Raw genomic sequence first — 21657 nt, 5'->3', positions numbered from 1 at the left:
AGAATCAAACATTCACGACAAAATTTAGACCGGCAAATCTGACATGAGAAAATTGGATGTGGTAGAAATAATGGCCACAAAAGAATGTCCACAATGGTAGAAGCTATATAGGCAAAATTTGATAGGCATACATAAAAACAAGTGATCAATGAATCAAATCTTCACTGGGAAAGACACATGGAGCCGAATTGATCTTGTTAAAAAGAATTCAGTAAAATATAAATGAATTGGAAAAATAAGAAATGGTTTAATTATGCTGAAGAGAAAAATGGATTGAAGAATTATGAGCCCTACATTGTTTGCTTCTGAAAATACTCTCTTGATTAAAAAAAAAAAAATTTCAAAATGTAATGGCTCTGTGCGATGTCAGAGGGATAGTGGATGGGGGGAGAGGGGTTCACACAGTGTGAGGGATATAAATGATAAACGTCTAAGTATTGCTTTGTCTTGTGCACCTGAAACTAATAAAAAAAAAATTTTTCAGTGTTTGTATAACCCTGATTTTACCAATATAGAGTTGAAAGGTCTCAGGGTCAAAGTGTGCAATCAAAACATCTTGATAAATGCAGAAGAAAAATAAATTATATGATCTCAAAGGTCCTGTCCAGTTGCAATCTTTTTCCTGATAAAAGATCAGAATAGAAAGTGAACAAAATTATCCAAATACTTTACTCCTAGGAAAAAGAAAGCATAGAAACCAGCTGTTGGCTTGCAACAATGGTTCTCAGACTAATAGATGTTATTTACCTGTAACATATTTAAAGCAATTTGGGAATATAGGCTAACTATATTTTTATTTTGCCAAGAAAGAATAAAAACCCAAAACTGACACTTTGTATTTCCACAGTTTCATAAAACAAAAGGGCATTTTAACACCCCAAAAATAAAAGGGCATAATCTCAGAAAATTTTGTAAATATGACTTCACAATAAACTTCCTGCATTGTTTATTTTTCCCGTTTTTCCTGAGGAGTGGTACAATTTCATTCTAGCCCCTGCCTGGGTGGAGGGCAGATTGGGAAGTATCTCTGTGCTTCAGTCTCCTCATCCGTAAAGCAGAGATAGAAAGTAAAGCTACTCATACAGCGCCTGAAACACAGTAAGTGTTCAATGAATGTTAGCCTGAAACCCAGGAAGCAGAGGCCGTTTAGGATCCAGTTGATACCCAGCCTCAGATTGTACCCCTACTTCTCCAAGCTGAGAATTCTTCAGACAAGAGCCAAAGTTCTAGTAACAAGAGGCAAAGAGCTGGCTTGGTCAGGGTAACCCCCATTCCTCTTCACGCATGCCGAGAAAACACACTGCAGTCGGTGGGAAGACCAGGGATGGAAGGACCGCGAACATAATAAGCACTAGGAGGAAAGGGCAGCTCTTCGGAAATGCTCAGGCTGATTTCTGGGCTGCAGGTGGGACTCGTGCTGTGCAGCTATTTGAGGACTACGTCGCTTTAGGCTGGTAGCGAATGACACTCACTGTGGCTGTCTCGTGTCAGCAGCCTTTCATCTTCACCGTCTCACAAAAGAGCTTCCTCTAGATAGAAATTCTAGCCCCAAATCCTCACTTCTAGGATTCTGAACTCCGGATGGAGATGTCCGTGAGTAAGCCCACTTACCAGACAAGATCAGCTGTCCTCATCCTACACACTGATGGCTTCTCTCTTTCCCCATCCCCAGAAAGTCCTTTATCCATCCATCGTCCATCCATCCATCCATCCATCTATATTCCAAACAAATACGTGGAAGTAAAAAGCATCGTTCCTGCCAAGGATATTAGACTAGCCAACCTCGTACTTAGGCCAAGCAAGTGGCAGTGAACACACACAGACCCTCTCCATTGCTTTCTCCCTGTTCCTTCTCATCTTTAGATGTTACCGCCTCAGAGGGGCCTCCCTCGCCACCCTTTGATCTCATTAGATCTCCCATCACCCTGTTCTTTCCATCTGTAGCACTCATCACAATGGTAATTATGCATTTATTGGTTTATATTTTCCATAGCTGTACTTTCTTTTAATTTGTGAAGTCCACTAAGACAGCTACCATAGCTGTTCTGATCATCACAGATTATGCTTGGCAATTAGGCTCTTTTGAATCAGTCAGTTCTCTTCAGCTCCATATCTTTTCTCAGTGTGATATAGGGGAATGGATGCTAGACTGAGAATTAGAATACCTGGGCTCTAGTCCCAGTCCCCTGGCCAATCAATGGCTAGCTGAGTGGCCTATTGTAAGTTACCTTGCCTCTGTAGGTCACACTTTCATAAAAGGAGGAGATCAGATTGTGATGCTCAAGAGGGGGAGATAAATAATAAAATGCATGTATTAGAGGCAGATACATAAATCGAAACAATATTCAGTTTATAATTTAATACAAACAAATTATTTCCACCAAAGCTTGACAAAAGGCCTTTTTGGATAGTGGAACTATGCTGACAACAGACCAACAAGAACAACAACAAAAGTTACTTGGGGATCATGGGTTACAAAATATGGAGAAAATATGGGATTCCAGTTCAAGTAATCCACGGTTACATGGACTGGCCCATGAGATGGAATAAGATACCAAGGATAAAAAGTAGGGGGACTAGGACGGCTGGCATGTTTCTCTTTGCAACACGTCTGAATCAGGATCAAAATCAGTCATGTGCAGAGAGGAATAAGGTCAGAAGACAGGTCAGTGAAGAATGGCGGTACCCCTGACATGCTAGAGGAACCCCTGTGGGGCCAGCAATGTTGGGTCATCAATGGCCTCAGGATCCATGTTCAGTGCCAGACTGGAGACGGAGCAGAGTGGGGCAGGTAAGAGCTCAAACTCCGATCATTGGCCCAGGCTCATTGCTGAGGCAGATCGAGTGCTTTCTCTCTCCAATTCCAGTTCCCTCATCGACAAAATCAGGAAAACAACAGTAGAATCTCCTAGTGAGAGTGGTTGGGAGAATTAAAGGAAATCACATTTGAAAGCACTTACCCCAGTGCCTGGCATATAAAAGTCGCTTCATGAAAATTAGTTAATCATCATCATTATTATTAAATTTAGACAGTCAAAATAAGCAGGTGTAAATGCTAAGACTTCCATGAAATTAAGATGGCATCGTTGAGGCCATCGCAATAGCGTGATTGGGGTACTGAGCTAAACTCAGCCCTGAGTCCACTGGCTCAACCTGTGATCCTCAGCCAGCAGACTCAGGCTGGGAGAGCTGGCCTGAGAACTGGATCCAAAGAAAGCCCTGGAACTCTGAGACTCTTGGAGTATCTTTTCACGCCCCTGAACTTTGCAGAGTCTTTGCTCATGAAGAGGGACTCCGACATGCACAGAGGCCACTGTTATGCTATGCTTCTCCTTTCAAAGCATCCATCGCTTGATAATTGCTTGGGTAATAAAGCAGCATGGAGGCATGCCCATCTGGTTCATCACTCTACACCCAGGGCTTCCCTGACACACAGTGGGCCTTCAGTGAGTGTTTGTTGTTAATGTAGAAGGTGGAAAGAGACACCTTTCGAACATCACCGGCTTTCAGTAAGAGAGCTCATACGAGCATGCATGCTCACGTAGGCTCCATTTCTTGGTTCCCATCACACGCCAGCTGGGCCCCTAACACCTCAATTTCTTCTGCTTAGAAAAATGTTCGAAGGCGTTCCCCCTCCTCCCTAGGCTCCCCATTCTGACTTACGCTGGATAAGCAACTTCAGATTGCTGAACAGCAATACACAACACAGCTGGGCAAAAATTCCTGTGTCCCGAAATTCCTGGAAAACTATAATGCACAGCAAGCATTTGGAACACACCCCCACTCCCAGCCCTGGAGAGTCGGAGACAGGAGGAAAGCAGCAAGCAGGCAACCAGAACCGAGTCTCACATTTCTTAAGAAAGTATTTTGCTTTCTTTCCAAGTGCCCCAGCACTGGGCAGGAATAGAGAAACCACAAGTGAATTAGTTACCAGCACTAACCTCACCGGCTACTGAACCAGAATTTCCATGCCTCCAGCATGAGAGACCTTGCTCTTTCAGCTCATGGGGACCAGAGTCACAGCACTTTCTCCCCAACACCAGGAGAAGGTGGCTTTGGGCTGAGCATCAGTGCTGGCACCCCCAAGAGTCCAACGCCCAACTCCAAGAAAAATGTAGCCCAGGAATTTCATGTTCAACTCACAGGGTCTCCAAGAACAGCGGTACAAATCAGCAGGCCGACTCGCGGATCTTGGGCGAGTCACCTTATTTCTCTGGGTCAGTCTCTTTCAGATCGTTGAGTCCTTCATGCCCATTGGATTCTGATGCTGTGGGAGTCAGAAACTCCATCATGAGTAGGGCATCCAAAACCCTCGGGGTTATCACAGAGACATGAGATTTAAGTTCCTATTTGCAGAATTCTTCTCAAATTTCTATTTGCAGAAACTTTTTCAATTACCTCAGTAAATGGAAGGCAGAAGGAAAGCCAATGTGAATCGTTTTTGAAACTAAATTATGTAATTTGTCGATGCCATTCAAATGCACGCCCCAACTTCAACCAGTAGGAAAGCGTACTCTTTCTTTGTTTGACCAGTGAAGAATTTTAAGGAACTTCCCTTTGTTCCTCTTTACCCGCTGCATCCCTGGTCGTTTGCTTTAATCTACGGCATGGATTCCTTTTTCTCTACTATATGAAATACTAAGTTTCCTAAAAGTTCTGACGTTAGCCTTCTTCGCCTCGCCTGGACAACCTCATCTGTGAGCAAGCCTTCCGTCACCCCCCAAAACAACAATGTTAACATCTGTGCCCAGTCCTGTCTTCTTCCCTAGCGTAACCGTTTCCCCCACCCGCCTCTGCCCATCTCCCTGCAGGTGTCCTACGGGTTCTGAAGAGAAGGCAGGATATGGACAAACCAAAATTTATTATCACCCCTCTCCCTCCTCCACCCCAAGTCTGCTCCTCCCACTGACTTTCCTGTCCCAGTTATACCTGCAACCAAAAGAGCGTGTTATCAAAGCCCCTCCTTCCCTTTCCCAATAATCATAATTGGTAATCAATAACAATTCATAATAATGGCTAACAGTCACTGAATGCTTACTATGTGCCAAGCACTGTCCTAAGCAGTATCTTATTTAAACCCCATAGCAATCCTAAATGGTGGGCACTATTCAGATCCCCATTGGATAGGTGGTGACACTGAAACACAGAAAAGTTAAGTCCGTTGCCCAAGTTGGCACAGTTAGCGTGTGTCAGAGCCAGGCAACCTGAGTCCAAAAGCACTAAGGGTCACTGTCTTTCCAATTATTAAGTTTCTCTCCTTCAGATCCCTGCAGTTGGCCCTTCGTCCATCACTACTCCCCCAGTACAGACTCCTCTCTCACCAAAACCACACAGCAGCCTCTACCTGGCCTCTCTGCTTTAACCCTGCTAGTCACCAGCCACTCCATCGTGCAAACTGCCCCTATCGCCTTCTTTCCAAAATTCAAATCTGACTGTCACGACTCAACTGAAAAAACGCCCAATGGCTCCCAGTTGTAGGAAACAAGTAACGTCCTAAGTCCCTTACATAACATTTAAGCCCCACCTGCCTCCCTCCTTCTCTTATCACTCCCCATGGGCCGCGACCCTTCAATCCAACCACATGAACAACTGGGAACTACTGGAAGGAGCACCTGCTGTCTCACAGGGCCGTCCTGAGTGCCACTTGCTTCCGGTCAACAAAATAGTCTCCAAGTTTTTATGGTGCAATTTCCTCCACCCCGACCACTACCCCAGGCAGGGTGGAACACTCCCTTGCAAGCGACCTTCTCTGCAAACCTTCCACCTGGCATTTTAGCAGCTGCACTGCGTATTGCACCTCTTTGCCTGACAGGCTTCCCAACTGACAAGCTCAAGAGCAGAGACTACGATGGACATGACCGGGACTCACGCCGTGAATATTAGAAGAATGAACTTCTTCCAATAAACGGATGGCCTATTCCAACACATGGATGGTGAGACAGCAATGGCTGCTTTGCAAATGCTTGAAGACTTCAAAGACTTTGTTCTCTTACATGATCCAAAGTTGCCCCAGTAAATACCGTGATGTTCACGCTAAAAGAAGCTCTAAAATAGTACAGTATAACAGATCCTTATAAACCCATCGTAAGTTGAAAACACTGTAAGGCGAAAATGCATTCAATACACCTAACCTACTGAACACCACAGCTTCGCCTCGCCTACATTAGCTGTGCTCACAACACTAGCCTACAGGTGGGCAAAATCATCTAACACAGTGAATGCACTGTACAGTATCGGTCGTTTACCCTCGTTCACGGGGGGGCTGCCTGGGAGCTCTGCTCACGGCCACCGCCCAGCTTCACGAGAGAGTATTGTACTGCATAGCGCCAGCCCAGAAAAAGACCAAAATTCAAAATTCCAAGTGTGGCTTCTACTGAATGGTATCACTTTTGTACTCCCATGAAGTCAGAAAATCATAAATTGAACCACTGTAAGTCAGGGACCATCTCTATTAGTAATTCCTAATGGTGAGGCCTCAGAAGGAGGGAGGTGTGACCAGAGTACTTTTCCATGGGGCCCTCCAAAACTACCTGGCCAGGTTGACCAAGACCACCACACGCAGGGCTGAAGACAGGGTAGAGGAGCCCGACACACACACCAGTGGCATCAGGAACGCTTGTGGCATCAGCCTCCACCTGAAAGCTGCCAGCCCAGGAAGTAAAGAATTTTAACAAGGAGCCAAAAATAACTATAACTAATTAAAGAGAAATAAATGTAGACTTGAGTGGCCTCCAAAACTTTCTGACCAGACTCTCCATTAAATACATGTACTATGTTCTCCTAATAGACATATATTTATTTGTAAATAATTTGTATATAAGATAACCATACATTTTATTGTTTCCTTCCTCTATCCCCAAAGAATAATCTTGCATGTGCCCCCTTTTGAAGGCCACTGACCTAGAGAATACTCTTCCCACCCCCTGAAAGGCAGAGGATGTATATGATGAAACGTAAGGGTGGGCCTGGCTGCTGAGACCCCCAGAACCACGGAGCCCTTGGTTTGAAGGCACATAGACACTGTCCCATACTCCTGACAGGTGTCATTTCAGCACCTATTGCACCCCTGACAATGACTGGGCTTCGCAAAGCCATGTATTTCATGGTCCAACAGCTCTAAGCAACAAAATTCTTCTTCGGTAGCTCTGATCCCTTCAAGTCTCCTGCCCGGTAACCACTCCCTCCTCTACATGGCAGCTCTTCCGATATCCGAGGACAATTATCCTGTCCCCAGTGAGCCTCGTCTTCTCCGGGGAATCCACACGAGCTAATGGAGGCCCTCCATCTCCGGTGACAACGTGCCTGCCTCAAACAGCCATTCCACAAGCATTTACATGGTCCCAGGCTGGCTGCTGCCTATAATTGTTACAGGAAACCATTGGTTTGTAAACAACAAAAAAAGTCTTCCTAGTCTGTCTTCAACTAGATCAAACCAAGTGGAAAGTGCATGTGCTTGACACAGATTCAGTGAAAACTCCCCACAGTAAACACACCACTTTTCCCATTAAAAGAGAGAAGGCATTTCCAATGGAGGTCCAAGAAATATCTGACCTTATTGATTAAATTATTAAACAGCCATCACTGAGCTCACATTACTGGGACGCTGCCTCCATCCATCACCCACATTAGTGAGCACACAGACACACATAGATGGACAGACAGGTGTGTATGCATATAAAACATGAATGTACCCACCTGCCCCCACACACACACACACACATTCAATGTACTTTATTAAGGTTTCAAACAATGATTGAGCACCTGCTTTTTGTCAGATACCAGAAACATGGCATTTAGCACCCACACCTGTATGTGCAGTCATTAACAAAGGGAAACAAAGTTCCACCTTGGTTTCACATCTTATAGTTCTCAAAGAGAGAACCATTTCACATACATTCCTGAAATGAGAATCGGAAAACCCAGCTGAGCTATTACAACTTGCATTAAGGATGTGAAAGCCAAAGGGTGCCAAGAGACCATTGAGACGTAGCCACTGGTAAAATGTCCTCCTTGAGGGTGAAATAGCCCCAATCTGCATTAACAGAAGGCTGAAAACTCAACCTCAGGATAAGCAAACACCAAAGTTTCCACAGCAACTAAAACCTAACCATCTTCTTCCCACATGGTCATTACCACGTGACTATGAGATGGCCAGGACCCTTTCCCAGCATAACCATAGGGTCAGTCCATGGAGCCTGGCTGGACAATGGGACTGCAGAGTAGAAGTCCGTGACTCTGGGTACATTTCAATGCTTGCACTCAAAATGATGAGTGTGGGCTTTGCTCTTAAAAGTAAACTATTTTAAACCACAAAATTATAAGACGGGTTCCCCTTTCTTTGCTGCAGTGTCAGTAAAGTGACTGTCAATGGGGAGGTGGCTGAGAGCCAAGACTAGCTTTATCCCCTTTGGGGTGCAGGAGGGAATTTGTTTGGCAGGTTTCTAGTCTATGACAACGTGAGAGCAACATCACGGAGCCCTGCCTAATCCCTCTCCCTAGGAGACTTCTCCCCAGGGGTGCCAAATACATGGGTTCCCCAGGGCAACCTGGCAGAGGAGGAAGCATCCTCAGATGGGGCATATGCTTCCCAGGCTGGTTTCCACGAGCAGCCACTCAGTATTGCTTCATCTCTTGCTCTTCTTACCTTTTATTTTAAGCATCCTATTGGGCTTTGTATCAAAATCTTGCTATCTGTTGGGGTGTCTGACCCTAGCTGCCAGGATGGGCTTGTCAAGCAAGTCTAATCCGATTCCGTTTTCCTCTATTCCATAGCATTCTAGAACTTCTCCACTTATTGCCGAGCCAGTAGCGATTTCTAGGAGGCTCCTTGGAAATTCAGAGATGCTGAAAGCTAGCTGTGTATGGAGGAAGATGGACATCTTCGGGGGGGTGAAATGAGGCACAAATAACAGAGCCAGGGACGGGCTACCCATGAATCTTTCAGGGTGCAAACTCCCCAGGAACAGGATGACTAGAGCGTGAATCACCTGCTTCCATCAGACTCTCTTCCCACATCAATCCCTCCCACATTGTTTAAGATTAATCACAAGTAGTTAATTCTAAAGAACTCAGTGGTGTGTGTACTGCTAGTGCCATATTAGAGGATCTTTCATGAATTGTATCTTGGCACAGAGGTTATTTCCTGCTAAACATCATCCAGAAATGTTATGACCCGCCCCTCCCCCTCACCCACAAGGCCCATCGCAAAGGTCAGGTTGCTGTCAGTAGAATGAGGACCCGTGAGAGGAAGTGACTGGCAAGCTGACTTTGGCCTGATGTAGGAAGAGCTCCCCTATAGCTATGATCAGAAATATATTAGGGTGCCTCGAAAAGCACTGAGCCCTCATCACTGCAGTAGACTAGGGTGGGTGTCTGGGTTGAAAGAGGAACAAATATACAGCGAAGAAGAGGAAGGGATATCAGTAGCTAGCCCCAGTGACCTTTAAAATCCCCTCCAAACTTAGTATCCCATGATTCTTCACAATGTGCCTTGGTTTCTAGGACACTACACAGGGCAAAGTCATGACTAGGAGGCAATATAAGTGTCACATTGTCTTCTACATGGGTCACGGGATCATTTACAGAAGATTTCTCCTGTATACTGGAGTCCCCCCAAATTTTAGTGTGTCTCCTAAAAACTATGCAAGGGCTCACAGAATGTCACCTCAGCCTGAACTCTAGCCTTGTCCTTCCTGACCCAGATCAAGCAAATACCATGTGGGGTGATTCGTCGTTCAGGAATTCCATGGGAAAGAGGCTTCACACACTTCAAGCCCACTCTTCCCCGATTCCCTCATACGCCCACGGCTAACCATGCAAGAGAGGACCCGTCTGGGGAGGAAAGAAGCCTGAGAGAATGAGAAGGAGGAAAGGACTGTGTCCAGGGACTTCCCAGCCTGCCAACCCTTTTCCACTGTTTGGATCACAGATAAGTGACTTCAGCCTTGTTCATCTCTCCTAGCAAGTGGGGCACTTGTTTTTATTTGAAAGCAACGTGTTCAATAAGTAAGCCACACTCCCTCCCACTGCACTTTCTCTGTTCTCCAGGGGCTGTGGGCAGCACATTGCCGAGCATACCTGGAGGAGAGGTGATGGAATTGCCTGGAATGGACCGCCTGCGAGAGTGGAGAAGCCAGCCCTAACACTGCCAACAACCACTGGCCTATTGAGATTCTGTCCTCTAAGGACTTCACACCGGCAAACAGGACCACTTTGGGAGAACCAAACCGGCAGGCAAGAGGCAGAAATATCAGAAGAGGGTCGGATGCATGGCTCCCAGAGTCATGTTCTTACCTGCAATGATACCATTTTTAAATAAGAGCCTCAGTAAAACCAAAAGGATCCTAAATGCATTTCACAGCTAAAATCAGGAGCTTCGCGTTGCCTACAGCTCAGGTGCCTGCCTTTGTTTCTTTCATCTCTTTTTAGGCCCTTGCATACCCTTACAGAGCAGTTTCCCCGGAAAGAGCGGAAAACATTCACCGTTCTAGGACCACGTGCAAAGTCAGTTTTATCAGAGCGGAGCTGGATGGTTTGGTTGGATGACTATGAGATGAATTTGTTTCTAAAAGTTGCTGGTACTGTTTGGCATCTGGGTTTAAAAACGTGTTTGTTTGTTTTTTAGCTTTGGAAAATACATTATTTAGGAACATTGCGGACATCAGCGGAGGTTTGAGAACAGAGACAGACAATGACACATTTAAAGGGAGCTCCTTACTTCTTTTAAATAGGTCACCCAAAGACATCAATTTCTGGAGAACAACAGCAGTAATGACAACCCATTGGCACTGTCAGTTCCCAGATAGATCACGGAGACAGGCCTGCAGAGCCACGGCTCCTCTCTCCGCTGTCAGCCACAGGCTGTCACCTGTAACACAGCCTCCCAGCGAGCCACGGCAAACCAAACATCCCAATTGCAGCTGGGAAAATCTCCGGAGGTGGACAGGGGTGTTCCCTCCGTTCAAACACTCGCTCGCTCCTCGAAATCCACTGCAAACATTTCCAAACACTTCTTCTCTGTAGCCACTGGATATCCTAGATGTCTCCTCTGCCCCCACGCCTTCCCAAATCATATTCCTACCGGCATGTGACTTATGTCTTCCCTCTCCAGGGCTCTCCCTGCCCTGTTGGTGATGAGGTGAAGGAAAATGTGTCTGTGATGAAGGGTCATAGGTCATCAGGGAAACGCACGTACCCCCAGAGCCACATTGCTGTCACCAGACAGCAACATGTCTTCTTAACAGAGGCAGATCCACAGAGCTGGGGCCAGACGCTTAGGATATTGGGGATTCTTAAGGAAAAAAATTACAAATACAAAATTAGGTGTGCGGCCTTGGAAGGGGCCAATGCAAGTGAGGATATACGAAAGTTTTAGTTTCATGGTAAATCTGCCTCTGTAATAATCCCCCCAGACACACACACACACACGAGGAAAAAGAGAAGAATAAACACAGAGAAAGGGAATTTGATTTTGCTTTCATGAAGAGAGTCAGAAGGCAGCAGGAGAGCAAGAGGGAATCGAAGAGGGTAATCCAAGAGCTCCATCTTTTACCGCCAATCCTGGGTGGGGTGCGGGCACTCCCTGGCACCTGGAAACCAAAGGTAAGTCTGAAGGGTCATGCTGTCCAGCGATGCTCCAGTGTGGGGTAGCTGTGCTCCAGCTGCCTGGGGACCCAGGGGCCTAATCACAGTCACTTCATTTCAAACCAGGATCTTGAGAGTGAGAATTGAATACTCGGGTTCATTCATTTCGTTCTCTCTCAGTCTCTCATATTCTGTCTTTCTCTCTGACTGGGAAGAGCCAGGCTCTTGGGACTGGCCTAGCTGATAACCTCCTACACCAAGCATTTGACATTTTGCTTATCACACGATCCAGGGAGGCAATGTTCCATCTCACCATGGAGACACAGGCCATTGGTGTTAATGAAGGGAGCCTAGGCACAGAAATAAAATGCCATGGTGGGAGTCTGGGCTCTCGGGTCCCAGAGACACCTGTCCAACAGCAGCATCGGAGTCTGCCCTCACCCCCTCTACCTACGGCAAGTTCAAAGCCACCTCAGGTCTGAGCTTCTCCCTTATTCGGTGGGATGGTAAGGCTCACCCTACCTGCCCCATCGTGTTGCTGTGGGAGCCAGAACACCACATGAATGCAGGCAAAGAGCCCCGAATACGGTCCAACAGGCACAACCACCATCAGTGAGCCCATACTCTTAGGCAAGAGCAAACGGCAATGAAATTGGAGTCCATACCCTCCTGAAATCCCCTGCTTTGATCTCTGCCACCTCGCAAACTGGGGCAAAGGAAAATGGCGGAGGTGGAGAGGACTCGAAGGGAAGCTTCAAACCTGTGAAACCAAATGGACACACAGTTTGGTCTTACGTGCACCAGGAGTCAGGACTTGTTCTTTTGCAGAGACTATGCTTATAATTGTATAGGTTTCGTCTCACTTCACGCTGTCAATAACTCCACAATGCATGATTTCTCCTTATCCCTGCTTTGCTGCAAGGCAGGAGAGCACACAGGTTAAGAGTGTGGACTCCGAGGCCAGGCTGCCTAGATGCAAGGCACAGCATCGCTTCTTATTAGCTGTGTGACCTTGGACAAGTTATTTAACCTCTTGTCCCTCGGCTTCCTTATTTACAAAATGATAATAATAACAACAGTGTGTCAAGAGTGGTTGAGAGGGTTCTGAGAGCTAAGACAGGCAACGCAGTTAAGACAGTCCGGGCACAGAATGAGTCCTCCATGATTGTTAGCTGCTATTATTATTGTTACTATTATTATTATTGATGAGGATACTGAAGCCCCCAAAACTTTCTCCAAAGACATATGACTCGTAAGTGGACAAGCCCAGATTTCACTACAAATCTTTTCCACTCCAAAAGCCATGCTCTTAACCACTATACTGAATTTTGTTCAACTACCAAATTTCTCTGCCCCTCAGTTTCCTCCTCTGTAAAATGGGGCTGGTTAATGATACCAATGACACAGGGGTGCCGTGAGGGTTAGATAACACACACAAAGCACCTAGGAGGTCAGGCACACGGTGGCACTTACAAACAGTAATGGTAATAACGACATCATTGTTATTTTTGTCCAGGGAAGGGTATCTGACCTTCAGAGCCCTGCCCTGAAGCCTCTCTCACTCTGGTTCCATCTCTGGGGCCTCACTCTAGTCACTGCAGGGCCAATGGCTACAGGGCAATAGGAGTCATCAGGGAGGGCACTTTGGTCCCATCCCCCAAGCAGAGCCCACACCCCACCTCTTCTGTCCTGTGAAGGAGGGAGAGGGCCCAGATGATGGGCAGCTGCCCCAGGAACTGGAACCATCTTTCTGGGGCAGCCTGCACAGGGAGATAGGGGACTTGAAGATAATTAGCCCCCGGTGCTGGGCCTGTGGTGTCTCATTACCAAATGCAAATGCAAGTTCACGAGCCACTCAAGGCTCCTGGCAAAATGCCTGCTGACCCTCAACCCTGCTGAATTTGGACGGAAGCATTACCCCAGGCCCACCCCCTTTGCAGCTGGTGTGCAGGCTCTGCGAAGGGAGAATGCTGCTCTCACCCCACTGAAGGGGAACAACGAAGACGGGTCTCGTTTCTTTAAAGGAGATAGAGATGCTATGGGGGAGGGGGTAAAAAAAATTGCTCTTCCCTCAGCAGTTAAAAGAGGGATAATTGAAGCAAGTGGCACGCCATTTAGCATACAGCATACCCAGGAAATCTCACTTGGTAATCAGGAGGAGAGGAGGAAAAAGGAGCAATCAGACCCCTATTCAGGCTCCGGTTAGTGACAGCCCCTGCTGGCTGGGCTGGTCCCACCTAATGGTGAATAGTGAATGCGTGAGGTACCATGTCTCAGAAGCAGCAGTCCTCCTTTGTGTATGTTTTAAGGCCTTGCTGCTCAGCTAGTTTCCAAACCAGAGAGAAGGATCCTGAAATGAGTTAGCCTTTACTCTCTGATTACTCACAACTTCCCTCCAGGCCCCCCGCCCCCCACCCCCACCCCCAGGCCTTTCAGGGTTGATACAGATTAGGAACAAAGCCCCATTACAATTCTGGCAGGGTGTGTGCATTGGGGAGGGGGAGGTGAAAGGGCTGTGTTTTTACACAAGTGCCCACAATAGAAGGATCCAGCTGGGGCAATCACTGGTATCTAAGAACAGTATCCAATGTCTTTACCCCTCAGTAAATGCTCAGGGGTAAGCACCTCCTCTTGGGATACCATTCCGTCCTAGTTCTGGCTTTGGGGAGTAGGGGGAAACTCACAATATTCTCCATAAAAATAAAATTCTCAATTTTTTTCCCCTTGAAATTCACCTTCAGGAAGGCATATGAAGGCCACACAGTGGTGCTGAGCCATCAATCAAACCACCCTGAGTAGGCTGTCAGTTTCAGACAGTAGGAGATGGGGGAAGGGAGACTAGTGGGCACCACAAGAGAGCCTGCTTGCAATAATGCTCTGGCCCCTGTCACCAACACCCAGCACGATACTTCACTATAGGATCGCAACACCTGAAAACTTTATAGCTGAGATTCAAGACAAGAAGCGTCTAGTCTGTGCACCCGCCCACATCAGCAGGAAAAGATAGTTGGCCTATGTAATGAGATTTGTGAGTAGAGCTCAATCTGTGAAGCCTTCTCTGTCTTTCCCTGACCTCACCTCGCCTGCAACAGGCTGGCGTCATGCTCAGTGAACTCTTCAGGGAGATTGGCACTGAAATTTATACACCTTGGATGCAAGTCAATTCTTCATGACCGTAAGATTATTGAGAAATTCAATACGTGCACATTCATAACCAAGAATGGATTAAAGATAAACAATTAAGTTTCAATGCATTTCAAGGTAATGACAAACTCTCAATGACCCATGAGGGAACCACTCTCTAGAGGGAGCTCAGGAGACCTCCTCACTGCCCAGTGAGCTTCAAGGCTGCCCATAACGGACAGACAGGGCTAAACAAAAACCAGGTAAATATGGTGCAGTCACTCAATTCCAAACCAGATATACATAACTTCAGAATCATTTTGAATTATCTGCACTGCTTCTATCCTCCAAGACCATTACTGAAAAGGCAAGATGAAATATCAACATGAACAAGTCTAAAGTTAAGCATCAAAACATTTTATTTATAAACATATCACCTAGAAGTAAAAATCTGGGAACTCTTCTCCCTCCAAAATGTTCAGTGTGGCCATTAATTGTGTTGGGAGTCTTGGAATGAAGTCTTCCCATATAGGCCGTGTGGAGTTCAGTCGGCAGCCAGTGCTAACAGCCTTTCACCACACGAAAGAGAGCATACTATGTCCAGTAACTCTTACCACCAGGCCCACCCGATACAGCAACTTCATATCTCTGGTGACTTCTGCATCTCACCCAGAGAAGACAACCAACAGGGGATCAAAATAGCCCAAAGCACATAAAATAGATGGGCCCTGTATGCATTCTTCCTGGGGTGCAGCATGGAGACATTTTGGAGCCACTGAGGCGAGAATGTCACACAGGCCAAGAAAACATCAACACTGCCAGCGTGCTAGGAACTAATGGACCACAGAGAGCGCCTCCAACAGGCCCTGACCATATCCATCTGAAGCGGCAGGAGCCCTCTCAGCTTTTCCTGCTCTTGAACTGCTAAAGCGTGAAGTACAAAACGGATCTTCCATGCTGACTGCAAGCCCTCACAGGATCGAATGGCAGAGCCCATTCTGTAAATTGGGACAATCAGATGCCTGGTACCCAGGACCGACTGCTGGGTATAAGTCCCCTGGTTTCAGTTCTGTGATGTGTGCAATTTAAAGGGGGGAGGGGGTGGGAATGGGTGCATCCTCACCACCTGCTTCACCAAATTATCTTTAGGAATACGGGTAGGCATTTGTTTAGGTTATATGTCTTGTTCTATGCAGGTCTGCTTGACACTCAGCAGCTGCTGTAATTTTTTTCCCCCCTTAATATGTTACAGGTGAGTTTTTCCCGCTTTAAAAATTAACTATGTGTGGAGAGAACAGATACTTTCTAAAAGCCTGCGATGCACTTTGGTGATTGATTAGGCATGATGATAATTACCGGGACGAACAGGCTTCAAAGTTATCAACAGTAAAGCCTGAGATTCCCTCACCAGTCGCCCTCACCTCCACCTTTACACTGCTCTGTTCCAAGCCAACCAGTGTTCCTCTTCCTACAGATTTACTCTATTTATTTATTAATTTACTAATATCAGGATAATAAATGAGCTATGCTGCATGTTTGCCTTCTACAGAGGAGAGTATCAGTCCAGCGCCACGAGACAATCTGCACCCTGTAGAAAGAACTGTTATTAAAATACACATATTGTATACAACTATTAAAAAATTGTCTTCAATCTCTTCCAAAAAATTCCACTGGAGACCTCACATGCACACACAGACTCACACACACACACACACACACACACACACACTCATGCACATACACATAAAACAAAACAAACAAAAAAGAGAGGGAAGACAAATTGTATACATATACAGTATAGAGAGTCTTCCTGCAGAAAAAATGCTGATCCAGACCTGCCCAGAGGAAATGAGTTCTTTTTAAACACAAAAAATGCAATCAGGGATAATCAGCAAGTTAACAACACACTTGCAAACACCCTGGTCCCTAGAAAGGAAGAATGCCAGCTTTCAATACAAGTTCTGAGAACTGAACAGATCCTTTGCGCGAATGAAAAACAAGTCATCACGTCAGCGTCTTCAGGCAGCACTTTCTCCAAAGCCAAGCTTTGAAGCAGCAGTCAGCTCCAGGAGGCACCTGCTTGTGAGAAGTAACCACATTCCCAAAGTGGCCCCATGGGTTAGTTTGCCTCCGCCCCTCTTCCCCACCCCTTTTTCCAATGGGTTCAGTGTGGGGGCAGGGGGAAAACAGAAGCCCGAAAAGGATGACACACCTCTTGCATCTGCCTCTCCTGTAGCCCATCCACAGGAAGGTAGAAACAATGACCAGCCCAGGAGAGGAAAGAAGCTGCAGAGACCCAGGGAGCGCTCCTGCAATAGCCCATACATGACCTACACAGAGGCCTCCAACAAGACCCCAAAACTGTCCTAGTCTCCAGCATGTATCACCTGGGAAATAAGCTTGGTTTTGATTTTTTAAAAGAAAAACAAATTTTTAATAGTTACTAGGAGTGAAAGTTCTTATCAACTGCAACTTGCTTTGTGGTGAGGCTGTTCTGGAACACTTTGAGGAGTACCCGCATACACTATTTTTCATTACAAATATCAAGGCGGTGGGACCTCACTTGAACGAAGAGATCCTGGAATCAGTGCTAAGACAGTTACCTGGCCCCACCTACCCGACCTCTCACCACCTGTTCGTTCTCAATCTCAGCTGCACAAAGCATCACCCAGGGAGGCTCAAAAATATACAGATGCTTGGATCCCTCCCACCCTCACCCCTACCCCACCCCCCACACGCTTCGGAATGAATTGGTCTGTGGTGTGGCCTGAGCATTTTTAAACTCCACCAGGATTCTAATGTGCAGCCAAGGTTGAAAATCACTGCTCTGCTCTACACTATCCCACCGCCTCCCTGAAGAGACCAGCATGAGATGGCAACAGAGCTATCTCTAGAAGAATCCAGGGCTTAACTCAAAAAGAAAGAATGGGAAACGTAACTTCCTTGCCTCTTCCTTATCCCGTATACCCATATGGCCAGTTCTCACACACTCGGTCACTTCAATGGTTCTTCCTACTGAAATCCAGGCCTTTAATGAGTCCAGAGTCCAGGAATCTGGATTTTAAGTAAAGTCTGGGCCACTTCTCTTAGCTCTAATCCCAAACAGTCAGAATTTGGTGAATAATGTGAGGGCAGCCTAAGCCCTTGGGCACGAGTCCCTTCCTCCACCTCCCTGGGAAGTTGTAGTTGAACTTGGGAGTTTCTCCAAGGCTATGCTGAATATTGCCAGCTTTCTCAGAGGCTCCTGTCAGCCTCTGTGCCTTCCTGCACCATTCTCATACATGGAGAGGACTGAACAGAAAAGAGGAAATTCATATGAAAAATCCTAGTGCTACAATGAGGGGATGAGAAAGCCCATCCCCCAGATGCCTCATCCACCCTCCAGATACCTCCCAAAAGATTATGCTGTGTGTTCATAACCAAGAATGGATTAAACATAAACAATCAAGTTTCAACTCATTTCAAGGTAACGACAAACGCTCAGTGACCCTTAAGGGAACTGCTCTCTAGAGGAAGCTCAGGCTATCTCCTCACTGCCCAGTGAGCTCCAGGCTGCCCGTAACAGGACAGACTGCGCTAAACAGCGGATGGGCTGGTTTTACAGCAGGGCTGAGCATGGACCAGCACTTCACCCACCCTAGTCCTTCTTTGCACAGGCATTTGTTCTTTATACTGGGGATTATAAGGAGGAAGTAATGGGAGTTGCCCACGCATCCCCAAGGGTCCGATTCTCAAGGGATGGGTAGGGACAGAGATAACCACTTGGACCATTTCTATCTGATTTCTTGCCCTGTGTTGACCCTGCTCATCTGTGCTGTGGTGGAACCAGCTGAGCTGGGCACAGATTCTGCAGTCTCCTCATCCAGTCCTTTGAGTACAGCCAAACGTTTGTGTAAGGAGCCCTTGGCTGAATAGCCAAGATTCTCTTTCTGCTGAGATCTGATGTATTTTCCATAGAGAGCAAGCAAAAGACGTGTATCACCTCCTTGGGAAAAGAACCCAATTATCTAACATGCAGCTAAAGATTCGCTTCAGTGTTAGAGCTGGTTTCTATCAGGGGTCTTGGCCTTCACCCTACCCACAGGGAGTGTCTCTACCAACAGAGGAATAGGGAAGAAGGCCTTACCTTCCGAGCAGAGCTTGCCACCGTAGCCAGTGGTCGAACAGTCACAGGTGGGGTGGCCATCCAGGAGAAAGCAGATCCCACCATTTTCGCAGGGACGCTCACCACAGGCTCCCTCAGCATCCAACTGGACGCCCTGGCTTCCCAGAAGCCGAGGCTCTGAGTTGCCATACTTGAGATCTAGGATTAATCCCTTGAAGCCGGGCATGGCCTGGACTCCCTCGAGGGTCAGGGCAGAAGGCCGGATGTCTGCAGGGACTCCGCCCAGGAACAAGTCACTGACCACATCCATGTAGGGCCGCTGGGGCTGCAGCTCCCCAGCCTGTCCCTCACCATCCAACACCAGCACCGTACGTAGCTGGTCACGGCTCACCATGAGGAAGTGCCAGCTGCTGTCATCCACCTGTTTGTTGGACAGCACGGTGGCCTCAGCGCAGTCCATGCTGAGGCGGAGCTGCATGCGGCCATCCACCAGGGAGAGGCACAGGAAGTCGCAGACGCCACCGTCGTCCAGGTAGAGGAGCAGCCCCGTGGAGACGTTGGTCTTAAACTGGAAGCTCAGGTCACTGCGCGTGCTAGCATCCCAGCGGAGGTAGCGGGCCCACTGGTTGGGGAGGCCCATGAACTCGAGGCCCAGGCAGAGCCCCAGCAGGGACCCCAGCAGGACACTCACCTTCAGCGTGAAGAACACGGAGTGCACGGGGAAGCTCATCGTGGCGACGGGGACAGAGCCAGGGGGAGCAGCCAGGGAACAGCCCTTGGGGGGATGACCCCCGTTCACAGAGAAGGGAGCAAGGAAGAGGAGACGGGTTGGGGGACAGAGAGCACACAAGAGGAAGAAGGCACACGCACAAATATCAAGAGGGGAGGAAGGAGAAGAGTGAACAAAGCAACCCCAGATGGGCACACGAGGAAGAAATTCACTAAAGAGGAAGAGGGAAAAGACAGGGCAGCAGAAGAGGTGGAAAGTCAGGTGGGGAAAGTGAGGGCCTGGAGTGAGGGGCAAAGTGTCTTTCTCCAAGAAAAGATCTCAGCTATCCATGTGGATCCAGAGGCCTTGATTCAAGGACGAAAATGTACACGGAGGGTGAAAGCCTTCAGCAGTGCACTCCTCGCTACGAACCCCAAAACACCCCAGCCAGGGAAGCCGGGAGAGAGCTGGAGTAAGGGGTGCCGCGATGGAGGAGGAGTGAGCAGTGAGCTGAGCCAGGTGACAGGTAGAAACAGGCCAAGGACCAGTCCTGAAGTTCCAGTTCCTAGCAGCAGGGGACTGCGGGGGCAGGGGCAGCCGGAAGCTGCGTGCTCAGGCAGAGCAGGGCCCCAGGCAGAGCGGAAGCAGACTCAGGCTTCATGGTGTGGGCCACAGGCAGTCCTGCCCATAACCTGCTTCCCAGGACTCCAGGGAAAGACCTGTGGGAAGAAGGGCGACAGGGAGAAAGGACAGAAGGAGAGGAAGGTTAGGGCACGTGGCAAGAAAATATTGCATTCCATTTCAAAAACTTTGATGGAGTGCCGATTGTGAGCCAGGTTATTCTAGAGAATTTCCACAGAGCTTGGTGCTTCAAACAAGACGGGGGACCAGGGTTCCTCCAGAGCCATTTCAGGACCCCATGCTCAGCTCCTGATATTGCACTCAGTTTTTCCATATGCAAAAATATCCGAAAACCCCCAAAGCCATATCAACACATTTTTACAATATTCATATTGCAGGGTCACATAGCAAACATTTATTTTTAAGATACTTGCAAGTGCTAACATTTTATACACTCAAATATACACACACATAATATTAACTTATTTACCTGCTAAAAGACATGAAATGACTGTGGTTTTTCTTGGTGTTTTTTTTTTTTTATATTTGTTTTTCAATTTGACAATGCAATGCTTGGGTGCAGATGGTCTTTAATTTTTGAAAGATATATTTATAAAAATCAGTGAAAATAAATTAGAAGGTGCGTAATGAGCAAAATAATCCTCATCTCTTACCAAATGTTGGGGGAGAAGGTCTTACTGAAAAAAAATATGCGCTTTAAGGCTTTAAAAAAAAAAAAGGCTGAGTTTGAATCCTAATTCTTGTATGTGAAACTTTAAGCAAATTTCTTAACCTGTTTCAGCTTCTATGTCCTCATTTGTAAAGTAGAGAAAATAATAGCCTCTTTCCAAGGTTGGAGAGAGGATTAAACGAGATCATTTATGGGAAGATCCTACCTTGTTTCCCCGAAAACAAGACCTAGCTGGTCAATCAGCTCTATTGTGTCTTTTGGAGCAAAAATTAATATAAGACCTGGTCTTATTTTACTGTAATATAAGACCGGGTATAATATAATGTAATATAATATAATATGATATGATATGATATGATATGATATGATATGATATATGATATGATATGATATGATATGATATAATACTGGGTCTTATATTAATTTTTGCTCCAAAAGACGCCTTAGAGCTGATTGTCTGGCTAGGTCTTATTTTCAAGGAAACATGGTAGCATGAGGCTATATACATAGTAGGTGATCAATAAACACTAGGTTCCTTCCTTCCTTTCTTATTTCCAGATAGGATGGTATGAGAAGAGGGGTCGTTGATGTATGTATGATACATATGAGTTTGTGTATGTCTGTGGAGCGGGGACAGTACATTGAAACACAAATACATTTTTAAAAATTATGAAAACTGCAGAATGGACAACAAATGAGTGGTAAAGGAATGTCACAAACCTAGAATATATTTCAAGTATTTTTTACTGGTTGGAAATGCACCAGCACCCTGTCAAGTGGGTGATCTGGTTTCTGAAGGCAGACTCTGGCCCATCGACCATATTT

General features: G+C 46.7%; 1 protein-coding gene across 37 annotated transcripts in view; it reads right to left on the bottom strand.

The window, feature by feature from the left end:
- The window catches only part of NRXN3 (neurexin 3), a 1515532-nt gene that overhangs the window by 1426151 nt on the left and 67724 nt on the right, over positions 1-21657 (bottom strand). For all 37 annotated transcript variants that reach the window (XR_012494578.2, XR_012494579.2, XM_074327130.2 and 34 more), the window contains one exon: positions 18833-20239. Coding sequence is in view for 35 of the 37 variants with exons in the window: in XM_074327130.2 (XP_074183231.2) it covers positions 18833-19541 (709 nt within the window). In the remaining 2 variants the exon portion in view is untranslated. The remainder of the gene's footprint in view (positions 1-18832; positions 20240-21657) is intronic.

Source organism: Rhinolophus sinicus, chromosome 3, assembly GCF_057876585.1.
Source record: "Rhinolophus sinicus isolate RSI-liver-muscle chromosome 3, RSI-T2T, whole genome shotgun sequence".
Lineage (NCBI taxonomy): Eukaryota > Metazoa > Chordata > Mammalia > Chiroptera > Rhinolophidae > Rhinolophus > Rhinolophus sinicus.
The sequence above is the reverse complement of the archived record's forward strand: the minus strand, read 5'-3'. Positions and strand labels throughout refer to the sequence as shown.